Below are 22,577 nucleotides of genomic sequence, written 5' to 3' on the forward strand. Positions count from 1 at the left end.
CTCCTCCAAATCTTGTACGCACCAATATCTCTGCAGATTTGGTCTCTATCACTTGGTCTCCTGGTTAATGCATGTCAAAAGACACCAGACCTTTACTTTCTTCTTAGAAATAACTACTCGCTCAACACCTATTTAAACTGTTTTCCAAGACAACAAATGGAAAATCTGTAATGTGAACGAACACCTCCGATCCAAATCTTTACTTTGAACAATGTCTTCAAATTGAACTTCCTTGGTGACAAAATTTGTAGAATTCAACTTGGTTATTACTCGTTTTTCTCAATCACTCTCTCACTTTGCAAATCTGGATCTGGAAGATGAAAAATTCAGTTTTTGTGATTTCAATTTTTAATTCTATAACTTTGTATCCAACAAAATTCTGTTTTGGGTTGTTATAATGTTTTTAGAGTTTGGATTGTTGAATTTGGAACTTCACACGAAGACAATATTGATGGTGGGAGGTTGAGATTGCAGAAGAAGACGAAAAGCTGAACCAAATAATTAATAATAATAAAAAATAAAATAAAAATGTTACACTTGAAACGGTAACCCGTACAAAAATATAAAAAACTCATGATGTGACAAGTTGTAATTAGAGTGTGTTAGATGAGTGTGTTAGAGAGTATGACAATAGCACTTCTCATGAATGGATATACTCACAGTGAAAATTATTGGTGTGTTAAATGTGTTATAAATTCCACATTGAATTGAAAAGTAGACTTTGCGCAACATATATTTACAGATTTTTTTTTTTTTAAGAAGCATAAATCATATTTATAGTTTGGTTCAAAAAAAAAACATCATATTTATAGTGATTAAACAAACACACCTTAAACTACGAAGTATTAACAAGTTTTAAGCAAGAAGATTTGCACGTATAAAAAAGTTTTACAGTCAGTAATTAATCTTTTTCATATTTTCTAACTAAAAATGGAGTAATTGGATTTTAATGGAATCACAGTCCTACCTCTTGTTCTGCAAGAACCTGTGTTGGATTTCTAAACATGAACTAAAGAAAAACTAAACCATGATATTTTTCATACAACAAATTTTGGAGTGAGATGTTTTTGTGTACTAAGTCTATTTTAAAAATTGCTTCAGTATAGCTACAAAATTATACGCAGTACACAAAATAATATTTATATGAATATATAAATATAAATCTACCTATTATATATGGAGTACACAAAATAAGTAAGTATAGAATATAATAAATCTATAATAAAAAAAAAATATGAATAAGATTTATTACGAATCAAAAGGAAAAAATCTAAAAATAATAAAGATTTTATTAAAGATAAGGAATGTAGAACAAAATAACGGGATTTATTTTGCCCACTATTATACAATCCAAGAGTTCTTCTTTTCCTGTCCCCCGACCTTGTCACGCACGCTCTAAACTTTCAAATTTACCCTCCTCGCTACATAGGTAGCGAGTATGTAAAATTGCAAAAATTGGGAAAGAAAATAAAAAACCGTTTGCTGACTACGCTGCGAACTCAGTTAGCATTGCACACAACAAACTGGTCGACGTGAAAAAAAAAAAGACAAAAAAACAGTCTTTCATGCAGTCAAATGTGATTGACACGTGGCAAAATATGATTGGCCACGTGTGTGGTTGTCACATAGCTTCAACCAATCAAATTACTTGGTGAATTCAATAAATTCATACTATTTGTTTGTGTTATTTGTTTTGTTTATAAACGGTTGCATAGTCCGTCGTCAATTAGCATATTGGTTCCACCGGTGTTGTTTAATCATATAGATTATTTTGTAACTTTTGCCTCTAAAAATTAAAATCGGCACTCAAATTTATTATCCAACTCACTTTCACATAACCATATTTAAATATAAATCAGTTTACAATCAATTTAATTTTAATTAGAGTCAATTTTACAAAATAAATTCTATTAAGATAGGTTTTCGCCACAGTAACCAAACAACAAAACCTAATTCTGTTTCAGAACTTAACTAGCAAGTAGAATTTGAAAATTTTTAACAATGAATGGTATATGATGTTTCTTATTCAAACCAAGTAGCAGTTTTAAAGAAAAAATTAAATAATGATATATGATGTTTCTCATTCAAATAAGTTCCAGTTAAGCAATAAAGCCAACCAAGAAAAACATCTAAAATACCAAGAAAAAGAAAATACCTAAATGATCATAATATCAGCAAATTTATGTGCCAAAAAAAAAGCCACATATAACTTGCCAAGCAATAATGATCAAAATAAATTTCCTCCACCTACTAGACCATAACAAGCAAAATTACATGACTAGCATATTACTAGTTACTAGTAAGTATTTGAGAAAACATACCGCAGGGGAGAACATACACATTCAGAGAGGCTATTTAATAACAATATGCCAAAATGTTATAAATGCTTGAGCTTGACAAAGGAAAACTTCAACATTAAAACAAGGATCAAAGTTTTACTCAAACATTTTAAGGCAATAGTGTAGGATGCAATGTAATCTGTAGGACATAATGCTTGATATACCATAAATACTATCAGTTGAATGCAGAGAGTAAGAGAGCATGAGTTAAAGGGACCTGGATTCCCTGCAGTAGAAGTTTCACGCGATAACACAAAGTAATGAGTCTCTTGCCTTTGTTTCAAGATCAAATGACAGAGATCAGTAACTGCATCACGCAGTTGCAGCAGGCAGGGAATCCATTTCCGGTTTAAAGATGCCAATAAACCCAATATCTCATACAACAGCATTATATGCCAGAATATTAGTGATAAGTAACAGAGGGTGCGAACAAATCAAAAGTCTTATTAATAAAACAGCTACCTGTTTTCAAAGAAGGAATGAAGGAAAAGCTCAATAAAAGAAAGAAAAAAAATGATACAATTTGAGAAAACTGAAATGAGACTAGGTATCATATAAGAGAAAAAAAAACGAAGTCGTGATCCAAATCTTTGTAGTTTCGCAGTTTCATGGACAAAGTATCATATAAGAGATAAGACTATAATATGCATAACACTGATGCTTCTTCCATGACTAATCCTTTTGTTTCCAATGATGCTCTTTAAAGTTCTTTTTAACTTAAGTTAGAAATTGACATATCAATAAAAATAAAAAGAAGGAAATATAGAACAATTCTAACTTCATAATCATTCTTTATGTATGATACCTTTCTTTCTCATATTTGAATTCCTTACAGTGCACAGTCATCACAGGGCGGTCTCAATCTTAATTTGCTCAAAAATCACGGTTAGCAAACATCATATCATATAATGTACATTGATAACATAGATTTATCTGACCTTTAATGCAGAGGAGGATCTCAATCTTAATTTGCTCAAAAATAGACAATAACATAAGAAAATTCAACTTAATTAGTTCTTTACCAAACTACAACACAGCAAAACCTGAATACAAGGAACACCGATTTACAACACACACATCCAACTAGTTCAATCCTGTAGATCTACTCCTTAGCATCTTTAAGGGGTTTATCTACAACAATGTTCACTTTCTTGTACTCAAAATCTACCGGCTGCATAACACACTCCTCTGGAACCACAGCCACAGGACGTCTATTACCAAACATTGTCCACAAATAAAGCACGGTGAATGCAGCCAATGCTCCACATCCAGCACCAAATATCATTGCAGCAAGAATTTTTAAAACACAATCACTCCTCGGCTTCCCTGCTGATGGACTATGTGTGTTCTTAGCAGAAAAAGCCTTCGGATCCAGCGGCTCAGAATGCACCCGTCGTGGATAATGCCTTAAATTAAAACTCCACGAATAGAGAAAACATGGTTGAGAAGAAGGTCTCCCTTTCATTGAATCAAAGCCAACAAACATCTCTCCAGTTTTCCAATTATTCGACAAATCAACATATTCCGATAACAATGGATCAACCGGCTTTGAATGACCATATCGACTCAACCTAACTTCCAAATGCCTCGAACTCGCTTGATAATCAATCCAAGCATACAACTTTCCACCATTTCTTATAACCATATTAAAAGAAGAGACATTGATTTTTTTAACAGGAGTAGTACCAACTTTAATATTGATACTAAAGCTAGCAGAACTCTTATTTGAAGCAATAAACTCAACAGCAATATCCTTAGTTTCTATTACCTTCAAATCAAAAGGTAACCTAGATGAACTATCATCATCTTCATCAGCATCCTTTGGAGCCATAACAAAAGCCAAGCCATTCCCATCACCCAAAGACAATGAAAATTCAAAATAAGTTGAAAATGAGACTGACATCTTTGGTTTACCATCAACATCAACAACCCTGATGGGTTTTTTGTACCTGACTATCCATTTTGCTGAATCCTCAGACCCATAAAGAAGAGCTTCAGAACCACCATTAGCAACCTTTGCATTGTGATAAAGTCCTACAATAGACTTAAAATTTGGATCTTTACCAAAATCTGTGAAGTTAAAGGATGAAACAGGATCAAAAGATTGGATTTTGAGGAATAAGATGAGGAAAGTAAAAGCAGTGAAGTGGTGGGAAGTGAAGAATGTTGCCATAATTGAAGTGGGTGTGAGTTTAATTTTGGTGGGTGTGGGTTTAGAGTTGGTGAATTGAACCCATTTGCATCAAAAGGGGAAATTGTTCATTTTTAGGGTTTGAGAGAGAGTGAAGAAAACTGAGAAAGAAAGTTAAGAATATTGGGAGAAAAGTTATTGGGGTTGAGGTTGTGAAAATTAAATACGTTTTAACTGTTTTTGCTGAATTTGCATTGTGTGCACTTTACTTTCACTTTCACTTTCTTTCAGTGGTAGACAGTGATGGAATACAATAAAGTAGTGGTACTATAAAATTATAATTAATGGATATACCAAAAAAAAATTATAATTAATGTTCTTGTAAGAAAATTAATATAATTAATTTTTTTCCACAAAAAATAAATGAATACAGCAATAATTTTTTTTTTACTAAAATGGTATTGGTGATTGAGATGGAAATTTGGATTTTTTGCGGGAAAAAAATGATGTTATTGAAACTTTGAAAGTATCTTATTATGAATCAAGTATATGTTACTTCATCCGGTTCTATATATAAAAAAAAATTGACATTTTAGATTTAATTATAAAATTGATGTATTCAGACAATAATATAATCTAAATACATCAATTCTACAATTAATCTAAAAGTGAAATGCTTTTTATATATAGGATCGGAGGGAGTACTTGTTATTGTAGAAATTAATTCTTCCTATCGTTTAGGATCACAATGGGTCACAAACTTCTCCCTCAAGAGAACTTAAAACTGCTACATTTTAAGGGTTGGATTCAAACACACACTCTTTGGTAATTTTTGTTTTTCTACCACCAGTTTAATCTGATTTGAGGTTCAGTTCCGGCATCAAGTGGTTCCAGCCCCCTCCCGATCGCAGTTGCGGGGATCGAACCGCAATTCTCCCTAACAAGTTTAGCGTCAATCACCACTGAACCAACTAACAATTAGTTTAAAATGTTTTTTTTGTCAAGTAGCCTAGTGGCTAGAAAATCCACCTTAAAGGTGAATAAGCGGAGTGTCCCGGGTTCGAACCTCCTGCACATATAGTACGATGTCCCTACCAACTGAACTGAGCTCACGAGGTCTTTTTGGGAATGATTTTATTAAAACTATAATAGCATGCTTTATTTTTATTTTTTACTTTCTCATATTTTCTTTCAATTAGAGTCAATCACTCAATCTCACTGCCAGACATGCTTTCATTTTTTGAACAATGGCATTTGTAATTTTTTAGATTTCTAACATTCATTCAACACTTCATTTTACTTTATTTCTCCATTTTCATCATATCACTGATATAAAAATGTTATAAACATTAACATTAAAATGAAAATTTACTCCAAACCAAAAAAAAAAATGAAAATTTCCTAATTTTATAAAAACAAAAAATATATTTTACATGCCTTTAAAAAATTACTCTTTCTAACTACTTTTTTTCTTGATATAATTTACGCCTCTAACTTTAATTACAACAAAAAATTCACTTTCTTTTTAGGAAGAATCTTTCTTTCTATAGTAGAAACTTGTATACACAAAAATAAGATAAAAATTGTATCATGCACTTACCGAGAGAAAAGAATCTATATACTAAAATGGATATTTTGGATTTCTACATAAATAGCTTCACATGATACACGTATGATGTCCTTTTCAAGTGTACAAAATACATACCGACCGAACTGTGGGTACTTATTATTACATATTCAATGCAACAATAAAATACAATATAAGTTTATTTTTTAACTCTAATAAAAAAAAATAATGTTAAATAGTGTACCTGGTGCATTAGTTAAACATACAAAAAAAAAAAATCTTAAAACTTGTGCATTCAATGCATTGAAAGTGTAAAAAATTATTTTTATCAACATTAACTTTATGTTTTATTTCTATTTTTGGTATGCTTAACAAGTGCACCAGAAGCACAAGTGCACCAAGTGCACTGTTTAACACGACCATAAAAAAAAAGGTACATGTGAGCTTAATTTAGTTGGTAGAAATATTACATATATTATACAAAAGTTCGGGTTCGAACCCCAAACTTTCCGCTTATTAACTCTAATATAAATATAAAACAAGCTTCAAATGTATAAAATCAAAAAAATAATATGGCAATTTCCAATATGCAAACGTGTAGTGTATGTAGGGTTTGAAAATGAAAGAGATGTAACAAGATCAATCTATTAAAAAAATATTCACAGGTCGAACAATGGTATCAATACTTGACTTATGCTTAAAGGAATCTTGCTGGAGAGGGTTCACAAATTCACAATATTTAATATTCTTTATTATCACGTCACATTATTAAATTAATTAAAGGTCATTACTTTTAAGCATAAGGAAGCAAAATAGTTAAATATCTCTTATATTATAAGTTTATATACACAAACAATACTTAAACTTAATTTGTTTTCCCTCCACTTTTATATTGTGGTTTTTTATTAAAACAAAATCAATTTTGACTAAGATTCGAACTCACAACCCTTCAGTGCAATGCAACATTTTCTACCACTATGACAAGTATACCAATTATAATTAAAATTATGTGCAATAATTGTTAAGCATCATCAATTTTCATAGGAAAGATTTCATACAACAATTAAGCACCATCAAATTACATTGCATAGTTTAAACAATTAAAAACCGACAATTAGAAATCTACCAAATCATCAAATCATACATTTTCTTAATGTTTTATTTTACGAAAAAATTTACATTTTTTTATCCTAATTCAATATTTTTGGTTTTTTATCGATTTGGTACATATATTCCAGCTATAAGAAAATCTCTTTTAAAAAACACTAAACATCCTAGGATAATATATTTTTTTTTTTACTAATTAACTAAACATGTTAACCATTTTCTTAGTGTTCTTTTTTACGGAAAGAAAAAAATCATTCGACTTAAAAGTTAATTTTTTTTAACTAAACATGCTAAGAAAAATTTACTTTTTTTTTATGTCTTTTTGGATTTAAAAGTTTGTTCCTGTTGGGGAGTATGATTGATCGTATTAGTGCAAATATATATCAACGTGATATTTATGCAAATAGTAGTTGACTCCAGGTATATATCAACGTGATAATAGTTATCTCTTATAATATAAGCTTGTATATACAAGCAAACCCTAAACCTAATTTATTTTCCCTCTACTTTTATCTTGCAGTTTTTTATTAAAAAAAAATACAATTTTATTATCTGACGTGGAATTAAAAAAATAAATATAAATAATTTTTTTCAGGTATACAAGCCACATCAGCAAATTTGCATAGTCACTTATCCTGCTGTACATTCAGGGGGCAAAATGAGGGAATCTATTTTTTACAGGGGGTAAACAGAAAAAAATCTGCATGGAAGGTAAACAAAAATTTGCTTATTTTGCAGGGGGTAAATGACTGAATTATTTTGACTATATGCACTATTCACATGTGTTGCTTTGATCTTTTTTTACTAATAAATAAAAACAAATATTAGTATATTAGATGTTGTTGAATTCATCTCAATGAATATTTCAAAATATCATATTTTTATAATTTTTACTATTATTTAATTAAAAATATTAATCGTCAAAGTTATGTATTAACATGCGTGGCGCAATCATATGACTCGCTCATTATAGAACGGAGGGAATAGATCATAGGCAAATTAAAAATAGCCACATCAAATAAAAACAAATACTGTCTACGCATGCTTTCTTTGTCATGTTCCTAAACCTAACATGTAAAGTGTAAACAACATTCTTTGCTTTGCTTCCATGCAACAGCTGTGGTATTTTGGATCTATACACTTTAATTCCACTGCAGTTCAAAAGTACTCTACTATGATTATATATAAGTAAATTCATTTTTTTTAATTTCACTCAATAATTAATATGGTTAATCAATATAAACAGAATATATCAGTTATTGAATAAACATAAGAAAAAAAATAAACTTTTACTTATATATGAAATTGAAAGGAGTATATAACCAGCTTCAAATCATCTAAAATTACACAGTAATTCAATTTCTTGGAGGTTTTGAAACCGTTCATATGTTGTGACAAGTGTGAAGTGAGATAAGTCTCACATCAGTTGCAAGATTGCTTGAATATGTATTTATAAAGTATAGACAATCCTCACATAACAAACGATTTTGTAAGAATGAATTAATATCGAATTTCTAAGAGTTGAGATGTAAATAAAGTTTAATGAAAGATTGATGGTTAAAATATATTTATCTGGATTGGACTCTAAATTACTTTTACTTGATAAGTCTTTTTGTCCTCCAACCAGAGGTCACAAAGATATAATTTTTTAAATAACTAATGTTAGTAATTAGTATAGTTAGTTTTATTGAAGGTGAGAATCATAGCTTTACCTTACTTGTCACTCCATTCTCTAATTCACCCCCTCTAATTCCACAACCCTATATCTGCCCAATGTTAAAATGACCATATGATACTTAATAATGCATCACATATTATGTGTCATTAATTACATTATATCTATCTATGTTTATTTCAAAGTTTAGTAGTTTGTACATAAAAAAAAAAAAAGTTTAGTAGTTTGATATAATCTTTTTATTTCCAATTTTGAAGAAGGAAACCTCTCTCTTTAACTTAATTTATTTCTTCACAACCACACCATGACTATTTATTTGGTAGCTACAACTAAATCGTTAGAGCATGTGAGACTCTGATGATAAATCACATAAGACTGAAATGTCACAACCTTATCACAGGTTTGCATTAGGGTTGCCCTATGCTTTTCCCTTTTGCTTGTGTGCTTTCGCTTTCACAATGCTTTAATAGCTTTGGGTTTCATCTTTTATGAAAAAATGTTTTGCAATAGAACAACACTATATTAGGGTTTATGGCAAATGTCAAAAGTTCGTATAGCTTGAGATATATATAGGACCACAAAATTTATTGTGTACTATGTTTTTCAAATATATAGGATTAATCTAAGAAACACGGACTCCGACACAGACCCCGCGACTAGGGGTGGAAAACCGGACAAGCCCGCCCCGTTTAGGCTCGGTTCGCTTAAGCCCGCCGAAAAGCGGTACGAGCCAAAAAAACTAAAAATATTGTAATCAAAATGTAAAGTCTCAAATCCCTCATTGATCAATATTGTTGTTTCGACACATCTTTAAAATATGTCTAATATGTGTCTAAGGAGAAGTAAAGGAAAATATGTAAAGTTATGTAATCAAAAATATAGTACACAATAAATTAGACATATTAGACATATCTCCAAAAAAACTAAAAATATTGTAATCAAAATGTAAAGTTACAAGTGTCGGACACCGATCAAATGAGTGTCAAAGTAAAGGAAAAATTGAGTTTTTTCCAACACCGCTATGAGCTATTTGACACGTGCCGTACGAGTGTCATATGAGTGTCGGACCCCAACACGTGTCAGACACCGCGACACACCTAATCATAAAGGTTTCCGTGCTAGGCATTAATTAGTTTTATTAAAAAAAGATAAAAGACCGGTTACGTCTTGTGCATAGACCAATTATTAATAATAATATTTTGTTGTTCAATTTTTTTTTGAAAAAGATAAAAATAATTGACAAATGTATAATTGACAAATTATACCCTTAAAATACTAAAACGAAAGTTAAATATAAACGTTAAATTCGCAATCAAAAACGGGACGGAAGAAGCATACATTTGGTCTACAAGTGTGTAAAATAAAATAAAGTTAAGACAATGTTTTATCCAAGTTTGCCGGGGATTTTATTTTTAAAATGAAAAAAAATCCTTTGATATGAGTATATCTACATTATTAACGGGATAAGTTATTATATATCTAAATCTAAATTCGAAACAATACATAGATTTACATGAATGGTGCACGAAAATAGGGATTTTATTTGTTGTTGTTTCAAAATGTTAGGTGTATAAAAGAGCAACCAAAATCTTTGGTTGGTTTAAATTTAATACTTTATAGAATAACTCATCAAACTCCCTGGTTTAATTTGCTTTTGATCTATCCTCTCAACAAGTTCTTATTTGATTTTTAGATTCTCACAGCTTTCAGTTTCTATATGATAATGAAGAATAAATTTATCGGCGAACAAGCTGCGTTCGTTGTTAACAAATACTTGTCAGGCAACAACTTTTATGCACCCGTCACTGTTTTCGAAACGAAGCTTCTTTATTTGCTCGTTCTCCCATTCACGAGGTACTTTTGTTGCATCTTTATTTTCAACTTTTGGGTTTCCTCTGTTTTGTCAAAGATTTCTGGATAATAGGTCTAACTTTTCTTTATGTATTTGTTTATTTATTGATATTTATATTTTATTTAGGAAAATGTTAAATAGTGCACCCGGTCCACTAGTTAAGCACATAAATACAAAAAAATTATCTTGAAACTCATGCATTCAATGCATTGAAAGTGTAAAAAGTTGTTTTTATTAACATTAACTTTATGTTTTATTTCTATTTTGAGTATGCTTAACAAGTGCACCGGGTGCACTGTTTAACACGACCCTTTTATTTATTCAGGCACCAAAGAATCCGATGACATAGAAAAAGTTGATATTTTTGTCTAAAGTGAAAAAGTGCACCTTACTAATTTAAACTTCATGTTTTTAAGTGGGTCTAAATTAGCAAACCCCATATATATATATATATATATATATATATATATATATATATATATATATATATATATATATATATATATATATATATATATATATATATATATATATATAACTCACAATTTAGTAAATGATTTATTGATATGCATGAAGTATAAAATGATTAAGTTTTACATATCGAAGATAAAATAAAAATTATGAGTATATATGTTTAGGAATGAATAAAATGTGCACGTATAAGCATAGAAGTTATTTCATATATATATATATATATATATATATATATATATATATATATATATATAGTATATAATACTAATACTAATAATAATTTAGGGATGATTAAAATTACATACACATGGTAGCAGTGACTATGTTCCTATGGACATGATAGGCACGAGAAAATTAATTTAACGGGCACATGGAGATAAAATAAATTTATATAGTAAATATTGGTAAATAATAGCGGCTTTGAACATAGTTCGAGATGAATGACTTTCAGGACCTCATATTTATAGAGGCACTAAATATTTTTTAGGTGTTTTTGTCATTAATATGCATGCCTCAAAAAGTTATATTTATTACATGAGAATGAAGGAATTGTGTATGATTTATTAATACTGAAATTTTAATTTTTTAAATTAAACTTCGTAATTTGATGGTTGGTGGGTTGTTCTTAGTGATTGATATGTATGATTTTAAGAGTCATATTTAATACATGAAAATGACAAAAAACAAATTATATATTATTTATCTAATATCCCCTCCATCCCAAATTATAACGGAAAAAACCAAGCATCACCAATCATTATATTTAGTTTGTTGAGTTTTTTTTTTTTAACCAAACAAACTTAATTCATATAATTAACTATATAAATGTTCAATACATAAAAGAATAATCTCTGGCCCAATTACATTGACTGTCATAGCAAGAGTATGACCAATCAAATTTATCTCTTAAAAAACTTAACCTCAAAGTTTACATAAAAGCATGACATAAGAAGATTAATGTCATTATAAAAATTATCAATTTGCTATTATTTTTAATCAAATTAGTTGTAAAAAAAGATTAATCATAAAATAGAGAAAAAACGAAGACATTATTGTGTGTCTTGTGAGTTGCGACAAAAACAAAGATCACATAAAAATATATTTTCCACACATTGTGTGTATACACATATAAAGTGTTCGGCCACGCGCGAGACTTGGTATAAAATCTCTTTCTCATCCTTTAAAAATCTCTTTCTCATCCTTAAACCTGTTTTGGGGAATTTTTCCTCGATCCCCATAATCAGGGAAAAAAATTCACCACCTTCGAATGACAATCCTAAGAGGATTCTTTGTTTAAAATCGGCCAACAAGATTTTGTGTCAAAAATAACTTTGAAACTAGTGTCAAACCACGGACAATCAAGGGTCCAACTCTTTTAAGATTAGGTTAAAATGAAATTAAATAAAACAATTGAAAATTTAAAAATTGTTTTTATGGTGTTATTTAAATTTTATTTTCCTTCAAAATAGATTTTTCGTTGTCACTTTAATATTCTTCTTCCCAAAATATCTACTCGTTTATGAATCTCCTTTTATTAATGGTTGGTTATCTTAATTATTAAATTTTGGAAAATATTAGTTTTTTCTAAACTTTCCTTAATAATTTACGGGTATTTACTAATAATCAATGAGAACAAATCAATATAAAAAACAATGAGAATAAATCATATTCATGTGACATAAAAAGTTGGTTATAAGTTAGTTGTGACTACCACATACAAATCTATTTATGTGGTTTATTCTTATTGTTTCTTGGATAAATATCCTCAATTATCAAAAGGTATGTATCACTTATTAGCATGTGCCTTAATTTGACTAAAAGATTATTTCAAAAACTTGTATATTCTAGGAATGGCAAAAAAACCCAAACCCGAGAGACCCACCCGAACCCAAACCCAAGTCAACGGGTGAAACCCGATTTGACTGGGTTTGGGTTTGGGTTCAGGTGACACCCGATAATATGGGTGTGGGTTTGGTATCAGTCAAACCCACACCCGAAACCCATACACCCACCCGAAATATTTTATAACTACCTAATTACCCTCATAATCTCCCTCAATTTCCTTGGAAGACCTTAAATTTTAGTTATAATTTAATTTCTTGAAAGTCTATGTTGTAATTTCTTGAAAGTCTATGTTGTAATTTCTTGAAAGTCTATGTTGTAATTTCTTCAAAGTCTATGTTGAAATTTAATTTCTTAAATTTGCAAATTATTTTCAAATGTGTTGCGGGTTTGGGTTTGGGTGAAAAAAACCCGAACCCAATGGGTGTGGACGTGGGTGTTGTTTTGCCACCCGAACAACATTTGGGTTTGAGTTTGGGTTTGGGTGATGATTTCGGGTGTGGGTTTGGTAAGTGTCAAACCTGCACCCATGGGCGCCCGTTGCCATCCCTAGTATATTCAACCATTTAAATACTAGAAAATACTCCATCCATTTTTTTTAATTGTCCAGTTTAGTGTTTTAAGAATATGATTTGTCAATGTTCTAGCACATTGGGCTTTAATTGAGCCAAATAGATACTGGCCCAATAACTTTCCTGTGTCTATTATGAACCAGGTCCAAAAAGACTTGGGGTGTGTGTCATAATTTGCTTTTCAATAATATTTTCAGTTTTCCAAAAAAAAAAAAAAGAATATGATTTGTCAATTGTAGCTTTTGTCAATTACTCTTATATTTTTCAATAAAACTAATTAATGTTATATATTTGGAAAACTATATTTTTTTTCTTTTAGTACATAATATATTAAATATATATTTTTGTACATAAATGACCACTTATAATAGGAAGATAAGAGACAAAAATACATATTCTTAATTTGTTGTAACTATTATAAATGACCACTTATAAAAAACGGAGGTAGTACTATAGAGTGCCCCAGGTACTTTTTAATAATATCTTTTATATTAAAAACTCTAAACCCTAATTTGTTTTCCCTATTTTTCCTCCATTTTATCTTGTAATTTTTATTATAAAATAATACAATTTTGTCTGCAACCCTTCAGTACAAGGCAATATTTCCAACCACTATGGCAAGTATACCAATTGTGATTAAAATTATGTGCAATAATTGATAAGTACCATCAATTTTAAAAGTATATCTTATCAAAATTATTGTTGACTATATTATTCATCACAAAATATTTTTATGTCTTTCCTGATCAATGATTTTTTTCTACCGGATCATAAATTTAGAGAATAATTATCATGTGAGATTTGGAAAGTTATTATCAAAACTCAATCCTGCTAAATCAATTTTTTTTACAATACAACCAAACACAACCATAGTCATGTCACTAATCACATTCATTATTTTGATTTTAACATTGCAGATTTAAAATTAACTGATGATCAATTGATACAATATGCACTAGCAGATATTGAGATGATGTTACATAGTTGTGGGAAGAGTTTAAAAGATTATCCTCCAATGCCTAGAGCAGACACATCATTAGTTCCTGATATACAAAATAGTTTAATACACGACGAATTGAATTATAACAGACAATCATTAGCTGAGGAACATGTTAGATTGATGTCAACTATGACTTCAGAGCAACGTAAAGTATATGACATAATCATGAAAAGAGTTAACGAAAACAAACCTGGTGTGTTTTTTTTTTATGGTTATGGCGGTACAGGGAAGACATTTATCTGGAGGGTCATGTCAGCCGCATTACGCTCAAAAGGTGAGATAGTTTTAACAGTTGCCTCAAGTGGGATCGCTGATCTCTTCCTTAAAGATTGGGATGAGTCGATGTCGATCTCATTGCTTATACCTGGCGGTGGAACAGCACATTCAAGGTTTTGTATTCCTCTAAATGTTGACGAGTTCTCAACACGTACCATAGTTCCTAAAAGCCCTTTGGCGCTATTAATACAAAAACCAAAGCTCATTATATGGGATGAAGCACCAAAGATGCACAAACACTATTTCGAAGCTGTTGATCGAACTTTAAAAGATATTCTCAAGTCTGTTGATGAAAAAAATAAACACATTCCCTTCGGTGGAAAAGTTGTTGTTTTTGGTGGAGATTTTAGACAAATTCTACCAGTAATACCCAAAGGTACAAGCCCAAAAGTTGTTCATGCTACTATTAATTATTCGATTCTTTGGAATTTTTGTGAAGTTTTAACATTGATTAAAAACATGAGGCTTCTCGGTGGTGCTTCGAGTGCAGACGTTGAACAAAAAAGATTGTTTTATGAATGGGTTTTGGGTGTTGGCGATGGAGAAATTGGAGATGACAACGACGATGATTTAGAACTTGACATTCCATCAGATTTATTGATTCCAAATTCAGGTGATCCTCTTGCTTCTATCGTTGAAAGCACCTATCCCCAACTTTTACAAAACATGAACGATATAACGTATTTCCAAAATAGAGCTATATTAGCTCCTAAAAATTCAATAGTCGACACAATAAATGATTATATGTTGGATTTAATTTCTGGTGAAGAAAATACATATTTGAGTTATGATACTCCACTCACACAAAATGTAGACGGTCAAACAGTGGATGTTGTCATACTCCCGAATTTTTGAACACGATTTCTACGTCGGGACTTCCAAATCACAAGTTGAGACTTAAAGTTGGAGTTCCAGTTATGCTATTAAGGAATTTGAATCAAAAATTAGGATTATGCAATGGAACAAGACTTATTATTACGAGATTGGGAAAACGTGTTCTTGGAGGAAAAATTATTTCAGGAAGTAATATTGGTGATCAGGTTTTCATACCTAGATTTTCTCTGACACCATCTAACGTGAGAATTCCTTTTAAATTTCAACGGAGACAATTTCCTATAATGATTTCTTTTGCGATGACTATTAATAAGAGTCAGGGACAATCTTTAAAGTATGTTGGGATATATCTTCCGTCGTCAGTGTTTTCATATGGTCAGTTGTATGTTGTAATTTCAAAAGTTACTTCTTGAAAAGGATTAAAAATATTGATGATCGATGACAACGGTGAAGATACGACTAAGACTTCGAATGTGGTCTATAAGGAAGTCTTCCGAAATATAACATAATTTTCTTTGTATGAATATTTATCCAATATTATTGTTGAACTATCGTTTAATGTTACTCAACTTTTTTCATATACCTTACATTATTGGAATTATCATATTTTATTTAATCATTATATATCTTAGAGCTAACCAGACCCGTGCGGGGTCGATGTTCTAGTATTATAAGCTTGTATACACAAGCAAACCATAAACCTAATTTGTTCTCCCTTCACTTTTATCTTGCAATTTTTATTAAAAACTAATACAATTTTGTCTTGACTAGGGGATTCGAACCCGCAGCCCTTCAATGCAATGCAATATTTTCAACCACTATGGCAAGTATACCAAATGTGATTAAAATTATGTGCAATAATTGATAAGCACCATCGATTTTCATAGGAAAGATTTCATACAACAATTAAACACCATCAAATTACATTGCACAGTTTAAACAATTAAAAACCGATAATTAGAAATCTAGCAAATCATCAAATCATACATTTTCTTAGTGTTTTATTTTTTGAAAAAATTTACATTTTTTTATCCTAATTCAATATTTTTTACTAATTAACTAACCATGTTAACCATTTTCTTAGTGTTTTTTTTTACGGAAAGAAAAAAAATCATTGGACTTAAAAGTTACTTTTTTTAACTAAACATGCTAAGAAAAATATACTTTTTTAATGTCATTCTGAACTTAAAAGTTTGTTCATGTTGAGGAGTATGGTTGATCGTATTACTGCAAATATATATATATATATATATACATATATCAAGGTGATATTTATGCAAATAGTAGTTGACTTTAGGTATATATCAACGTGACTATATATTATTAATTACGAAAAAAATCACTGATTCACATTTGTTTCTTTTGCTAACAATATATCTTAACCTTTCCGAATCAAAGAAGGTTGTTTTCCGGTTCAAAGAGCCAGAGACAATTTTTAAAGCATGTTGAGATATATCTTCTGTCGCCAGTGTTTTCACATGGTCAGTTGTATGTTGCGATTTCAAAAGTTACTTCTAGAGAAGTATTAAAAATATTGATCATCGACGATGACGACGAAGATACGACTAAGACTTCGAATGTGGTCCGTAAGGAAGTCTTCCGTAATATACCTTCCTTTGTATGAATATTTATCCAAAATTATTATTGAACTATCGTTTAATGTTACTAAAATTTTTTCATATACCTTATATTATTGCAATTATCATATCATAATTTATAATTACATATCTTACATTACAACTAATTAGATCTGTGCACCGCACAGGTCGATGTTCTAGTTAATAAGGAAATGTTGTCCTTTTGGTATTAACTTTATTTTTTATTTTTATTTTTTTTTTTGGTATGTTTAGCAGTTGCCCCAAGGTATTATTTAGCATGACCTTTAAACACTTAATATCTACTTCTAATATAATAAAATTGATTAATACCAAATTTACTAATTTGTCATTATTATTTTAGGCTTAATTGCATATTTAGCCCCTGATGTTTCAATTTGGTACTTATGTTTACAAAATTTCAAGTTGGTCCCTTATGTTGTTGCTCTCAACATAAGTTAATTCGTCCTTTTTGTTAAATTTTGAGTTAATTTTTTCTAACTTTACCTTAAATTTTGAGTTTATTTCTTCTAAAATCTTTCAGATAGTACCCTCCTAAAATACTTGAAATGGTTCTTTGAAGGGTGGTCTTAAATAAACAAGAAAATATATAGACACGAGAAATGATGAAGACCGGACTATGCAGATAATATATATATAGACACAATAAAATCTTTGTCAGGCTTTGTGTTTAAATTGATAGGAAGTGAATTTGTCCTTTTGAAGGGGCGAAGGAAGTCATATGGTTGAAAAGTATGATTGGGGAGCTTGGATTCGGTCAAGGGTGTGTGAAGATACACTATGATAGTCAGAGTGCAATTCATTTGGCAAATGATCAACTGTATCATGAAAGGAAAACACACATCGACATTCTATTACACTTTGTTAGAGACATGATTGATTTAAAGGAGATCGTTGTAGAGAAAGTAACACCAGAAGAGAATCCAACATGTATGTTAACCAAATTGTTGCCGAGATCAAGGTTCAGAAATTCATCAGAAGTCTATAAGTTCTAGGATGCACTGGTGCAAGTTCATAAGAACTAGTGCATGTCACAATCAAAGAGGATCCAGAGATAAATGAACCGAAGCATCTTTGGATGATCTGATGCAAGATTGTGCAAACTGGAATCCGAGAAGAACATGAACCAATGCATGTTCCAGATGAACCGGTTCTTGCACGCAAGATTCAGAAAAAATACTCAAAGATTTTGTTTAGTTAATTTTACTATATATTGAGAGCATGTAAACGTATAAATAGGGTTTGAAGCCAACATTCAAACTAGGGTTTATGGAGAATTCTCCCGGCAAGAACACATTTTGAATCATCATTGGATTCACTTTGAAGAACACTATGGGACCGTTTGGATTTGGCTAATTTTTTAGCTTATGAAAATAGTTTGTGCAAATAAATAATTTTTTATGTTAATTCATAAGTTTTCACTAATAAAAATTGTATATCTTTAAAAGTTATTTTCTCATAAACTATCTTGAAAAACTTATAATAATATAGAGTAAAAGTTTATTTATTTTGCATAAGTTGTTTCTCATAAGCTCAAAATTAAGTAGAATTAGATTCAGGAAAATGGTAGAATTAGATTTGAATATTAATTCTTGTAATTGCTTTGGAATCTTTCTGCAACCGTTTCTAATACTCTTTTTTTTTTTTTTTTGGAAAAACCGTTTCTAATACTCTTTTGAATTAGTGGAACGAACGACAACTCTCACCCCATACTAAGTATGATTGTTCTTCTTCATCCTTCTTTGCTTAGTTTATTTTCTTCGTGATTATTATTGCGTTCATTTTGATTTTGGTTGCCATTAAATTTGCTCCACTTATTCGTGTGACTATTGAGTTCATAACCAATATCATATGTCATATGTAAAATACATTTAAATATCAAATCGAACTTCAAAATATTTAAGAATTTAATTAATATAAATAAATATATAAAAAAGATAAGTTGCAAAATTGAGAATGGGTTTGCGCATTCCAAAATTATTACATATAAATAGGATAAAAAATATTCATTTAGTTCCAGGGACGGATCTAGAAACTCATTCGATGGGAAATCGAAAAATTAAACTATCACAATAGTCTTTTAATGTATTTAAATTATGAAAAGAAAAACTTCAATGTGTCTTTTGTTAGACAGATTAACTCTCAAATATGTGTCTATCAATCTTTTATTAGTTTGGTACTCAAGTGTGTATTGTATTGGTCAATTTGTCCAAAAAATACTAACAAAAAGACACATTGAAAATATTTATTTAAATTTAATATACCCTATTGACAACCTCGGAATAACTCATTGTTTTACCCTATATAACTCATGTGTTTGTCTTACAGCATTACTAACAACTAATATTATAATATTAGTTTATATGTATGTATATGATCAATGTTGTATGTGAGAGAGGAGTAATGAAAAATATATAGCATTTGTACATTCATATATAGTAGGAGGGGAGGGCCTTGGCCACTGCCTGCCCCTCACTGAATCCGTCCCTGTTTAGTTCCTTTTTAAGTGCACCACAAAAAAAAGATCCTTTTAAGTGTTTTAATAGAATAGTAACAACAAATTAATAAAGTGTTTTTTTTCTTCACATTTTCTTCCCATTATACACTCATTTTAACTAATAAATTCCTATTTTTTTACACACACTATTCTCTTTTCAATAAATTTAATATATTATGTACCAAAAAAATGTTATGTAAAAATAAACTTTAGTTTTTCAAATATATAGCATTAATCTATGAAGCACAGACTCCAACACAGACACCGCGACTAGGGGTGGAAAACCGTACAAGCCCTCCCCATTTAGGCTTGGTCCGCTTAAGCCCGCCGAAAAGTGGTACGAGCCGAAAAAACTAAAAATATTGTAATCAAAATGTAAAGTCTTCAATCTCTCATTGATCAATATTGTTGTTTCGACACATCTTTTGTAACGACCCATTTTTCGTATTCGTATATTTTATTAAATGTATTTTATTTATTAATTGGCTTTTATTATTTTAGTGAGCGACGAATAATTATTTAGCCGAACGTAAGTTATTAGACGCGAGAACCTTTGTTTTGGGCTTAATGGGCGTGAGAGGCCATTTGGGCCTAAGCCACTTGGGCTTGGTTCATGACTTTTAGGGAGAGGTATTTAAGGAAACCTTGTCATGAGACTTAGCTCATTTCATGACTTTTGTCTTAGAAGCAAGAATAGAACAAGGGCTAGGGTTTGATCAAGAGAGAAAGCTTGAGCAAGAGAAGGCAAGGAATCATCACCAAACTTAAGGTGAGAGATTAGAATTCATGATTCTTGAGTGGCAAGGAGAGGGGAGATTGTCTATGTCTCCATTCCCGAACTCTCCAACTCAATTTCTTTTAGACTTTTGATTAAGCTTTTGTATGTGAGTGTGATGTTCTTCATCATCACTTTGTATGTGTTAATCACTAGCTTGATTTCATGAAAAATATGTATGTGTTTGAATCATGTTTGAAAAGTTTATGAAAGTTGCTTAAAATCCAAGAAATTGGCATGATTTTGATTGTTTGAGGTATTTGGATGTTTGGAAGAGATGATTAATGTTCCTTGATATCATATATGCTTGGAATTGCTGTTTATAAGAATTTATAACATGTTTGAATGAATTTTTGAGTTGATTCAAGGTTAAACCGCCTTAGAAAACTCAAGAACAGATATTCTTTTCTGGTGTAGTTCGCTAAGCGACCAGGAGTTCGCTGTAGCGAACATGTGCGCTGAAGCTCGCCAATGCTCGCTATGAGCAGGTGATCCCCTGGTGAGGTTCGCGTAGGCTCGCTAAGCCTTCGCTCAGCGAATAGTTCGTTGAAGCTCGCCAATGCTCGCCATGAGCAGGTGACTTCCTGGATCGTGGTTCGCCATGTCTCGCTAAGCCCTCGCTTAGCAAAGGCCTCTGTGACAACAATTTTTGTTGATGTTTGTAAGTGTAATTTGGCACTTGTAACATGGTTTAAGGGTATCCTTACATGATTGTTGATACATGTTGATACTGTTAATGCTTATTGTTAATCGTTATATGATTGATAAACGTGTATGCAATAAGTTGTAGCTTAAAGTGAGCAATGTGAAGTTTTGGCATTAATTGTAATGTTAAGTGAATGTGTTAGGATTGTGTTCCCGCATTCATAAAAGAGTAGCTTCGAGCTAAAGAATATCATATGGTTGATATGTGTATACATACATGCATTCATGATTGTATGTGAACATTGGAAACTTGGGTTCCAATAACGAAAATGGATTATGTGTCCATAATGAAGCCGAGGATCGGATTAGATGAATCCATGAGTCCGGAGTTGCTATCCAACAGGATATAAAACTGTGTTGCCTTATCCAAGGGAGATAAGATGGTTCGGTAAGTTCCGACATATCCAGCAAGATATAAAACTGTTCTTGGTCCACCGTTGGTGAGACACCTTGGTACCACATGCATTTAGTTATGTCTAGGGATGGCATGACAGTGAATTGATTGGCATTAGATACCTTAGGGTAAATGCGCATATATTTGATAAATGGTATGTGACATTATCTGGTTGAATTGTGTTGAACCTTATTAATTGATAATTGTTTAGTGCGATGTTTTGGCGTGAGTTAGAATATGTATGATGTAGTTCGAAAGTGTAAGACCTTTCTTATGCTCGTATGTTATGCGATTATGTTTTCTAACTCTCTGCTTTGTGTTATTTGCTGGACCTTTGGGGGTTCAGATATTCAGGCTGAGGACTGTGCCGACGTTTAGACTGCTGTTTTAGCTTGGTGTTGAAGTACCTTTTGGTGAGGAGACTTAGTATAGATTTCTCCTTTTAGTGCTAGCTTTTGGCTAGAGTTTGTAAATAGTAAATGCTCTGGTAATGTAACATCGAGTCGGGGTTTACGCTTGGCTTACATCGTATATCGGTGTTACCTTTTTGATATGCTAGTTCTTGTATAAGTGACATCCTTAAGGATGAATATGGCTTATGTATATATATGCATGCTTGGTTTGATTGAATCCGCTGTTGCTTTTCATGTTAAACTTCATGACGCTCTGTGTGTATGCTTGTGTTTTAATTACCGCGTGGCACTCTGCCTTTACACTTGTTGAAAAGTTTTTAAAATTACGTTTTTAAGGGTAGTATGGGTTAGGGTGTTACATCTTTAACTCTTGTAGATATGTCTGATATGTGTCTAAGGAGAGCATAAGCAAAAAAAAATTAAAATTTTGGGACACTTGTCCGACACGGGTCGTACGAGTGTCTTATAAGAGTCGGACACCGATCAAATGAGTGTCAAAGTAAAGGAA

General features: G+C 31.0%; 1 protein-coding gene and 1 pseudogene across 1 annotated transcript; one reads left to right on the forward strand and one right to left on the reverse strand.

Moving 5' to 3' along the window:
- Positions 1–3,292: 3,292 nt before the first annotated feature.
- On the reverse strand, positions 3,293–4,724 carry LOC123888435 (L-type lectin-domain containing receptor kinase IV.4-like). Its single transcript, XM_045937498.1, has one exon. The coding sequence runs from the start codon at positions 4,510–4,512 to the stop codon at positions 3,442–3,444; it is 1,071 nt and encodes a 356-aa protein (XP_045793454.1). The 5' UTR covers positions 4,513–4,724; the 3' UTR covers positions 3,293–3,441.
- A 9,790-nt stretch (positions 4,725–14,514) lies between these two features.
- LOC123888436 lies at positions 14,515–16,166 on the forward strand (annotated as a pseudogene).
- Positions 16,167–22,577: the final 6,411 nt, after the last annotated feature.

Source organism: Trifolium pratense, linkage group LG6 (genome assembly GCF_020283565.1).
Source record: "Trifolium pratense cultivar HEN17-A07 linkage group LG6, ARS_RC_1.1, whole genome shotgun sequence".
NCBI lineage: Eukaryota > Viridiplantae > Streptophyta > Magnoliopsida > Fabales > Fabaceae > Trifolium > Trifolium pratense.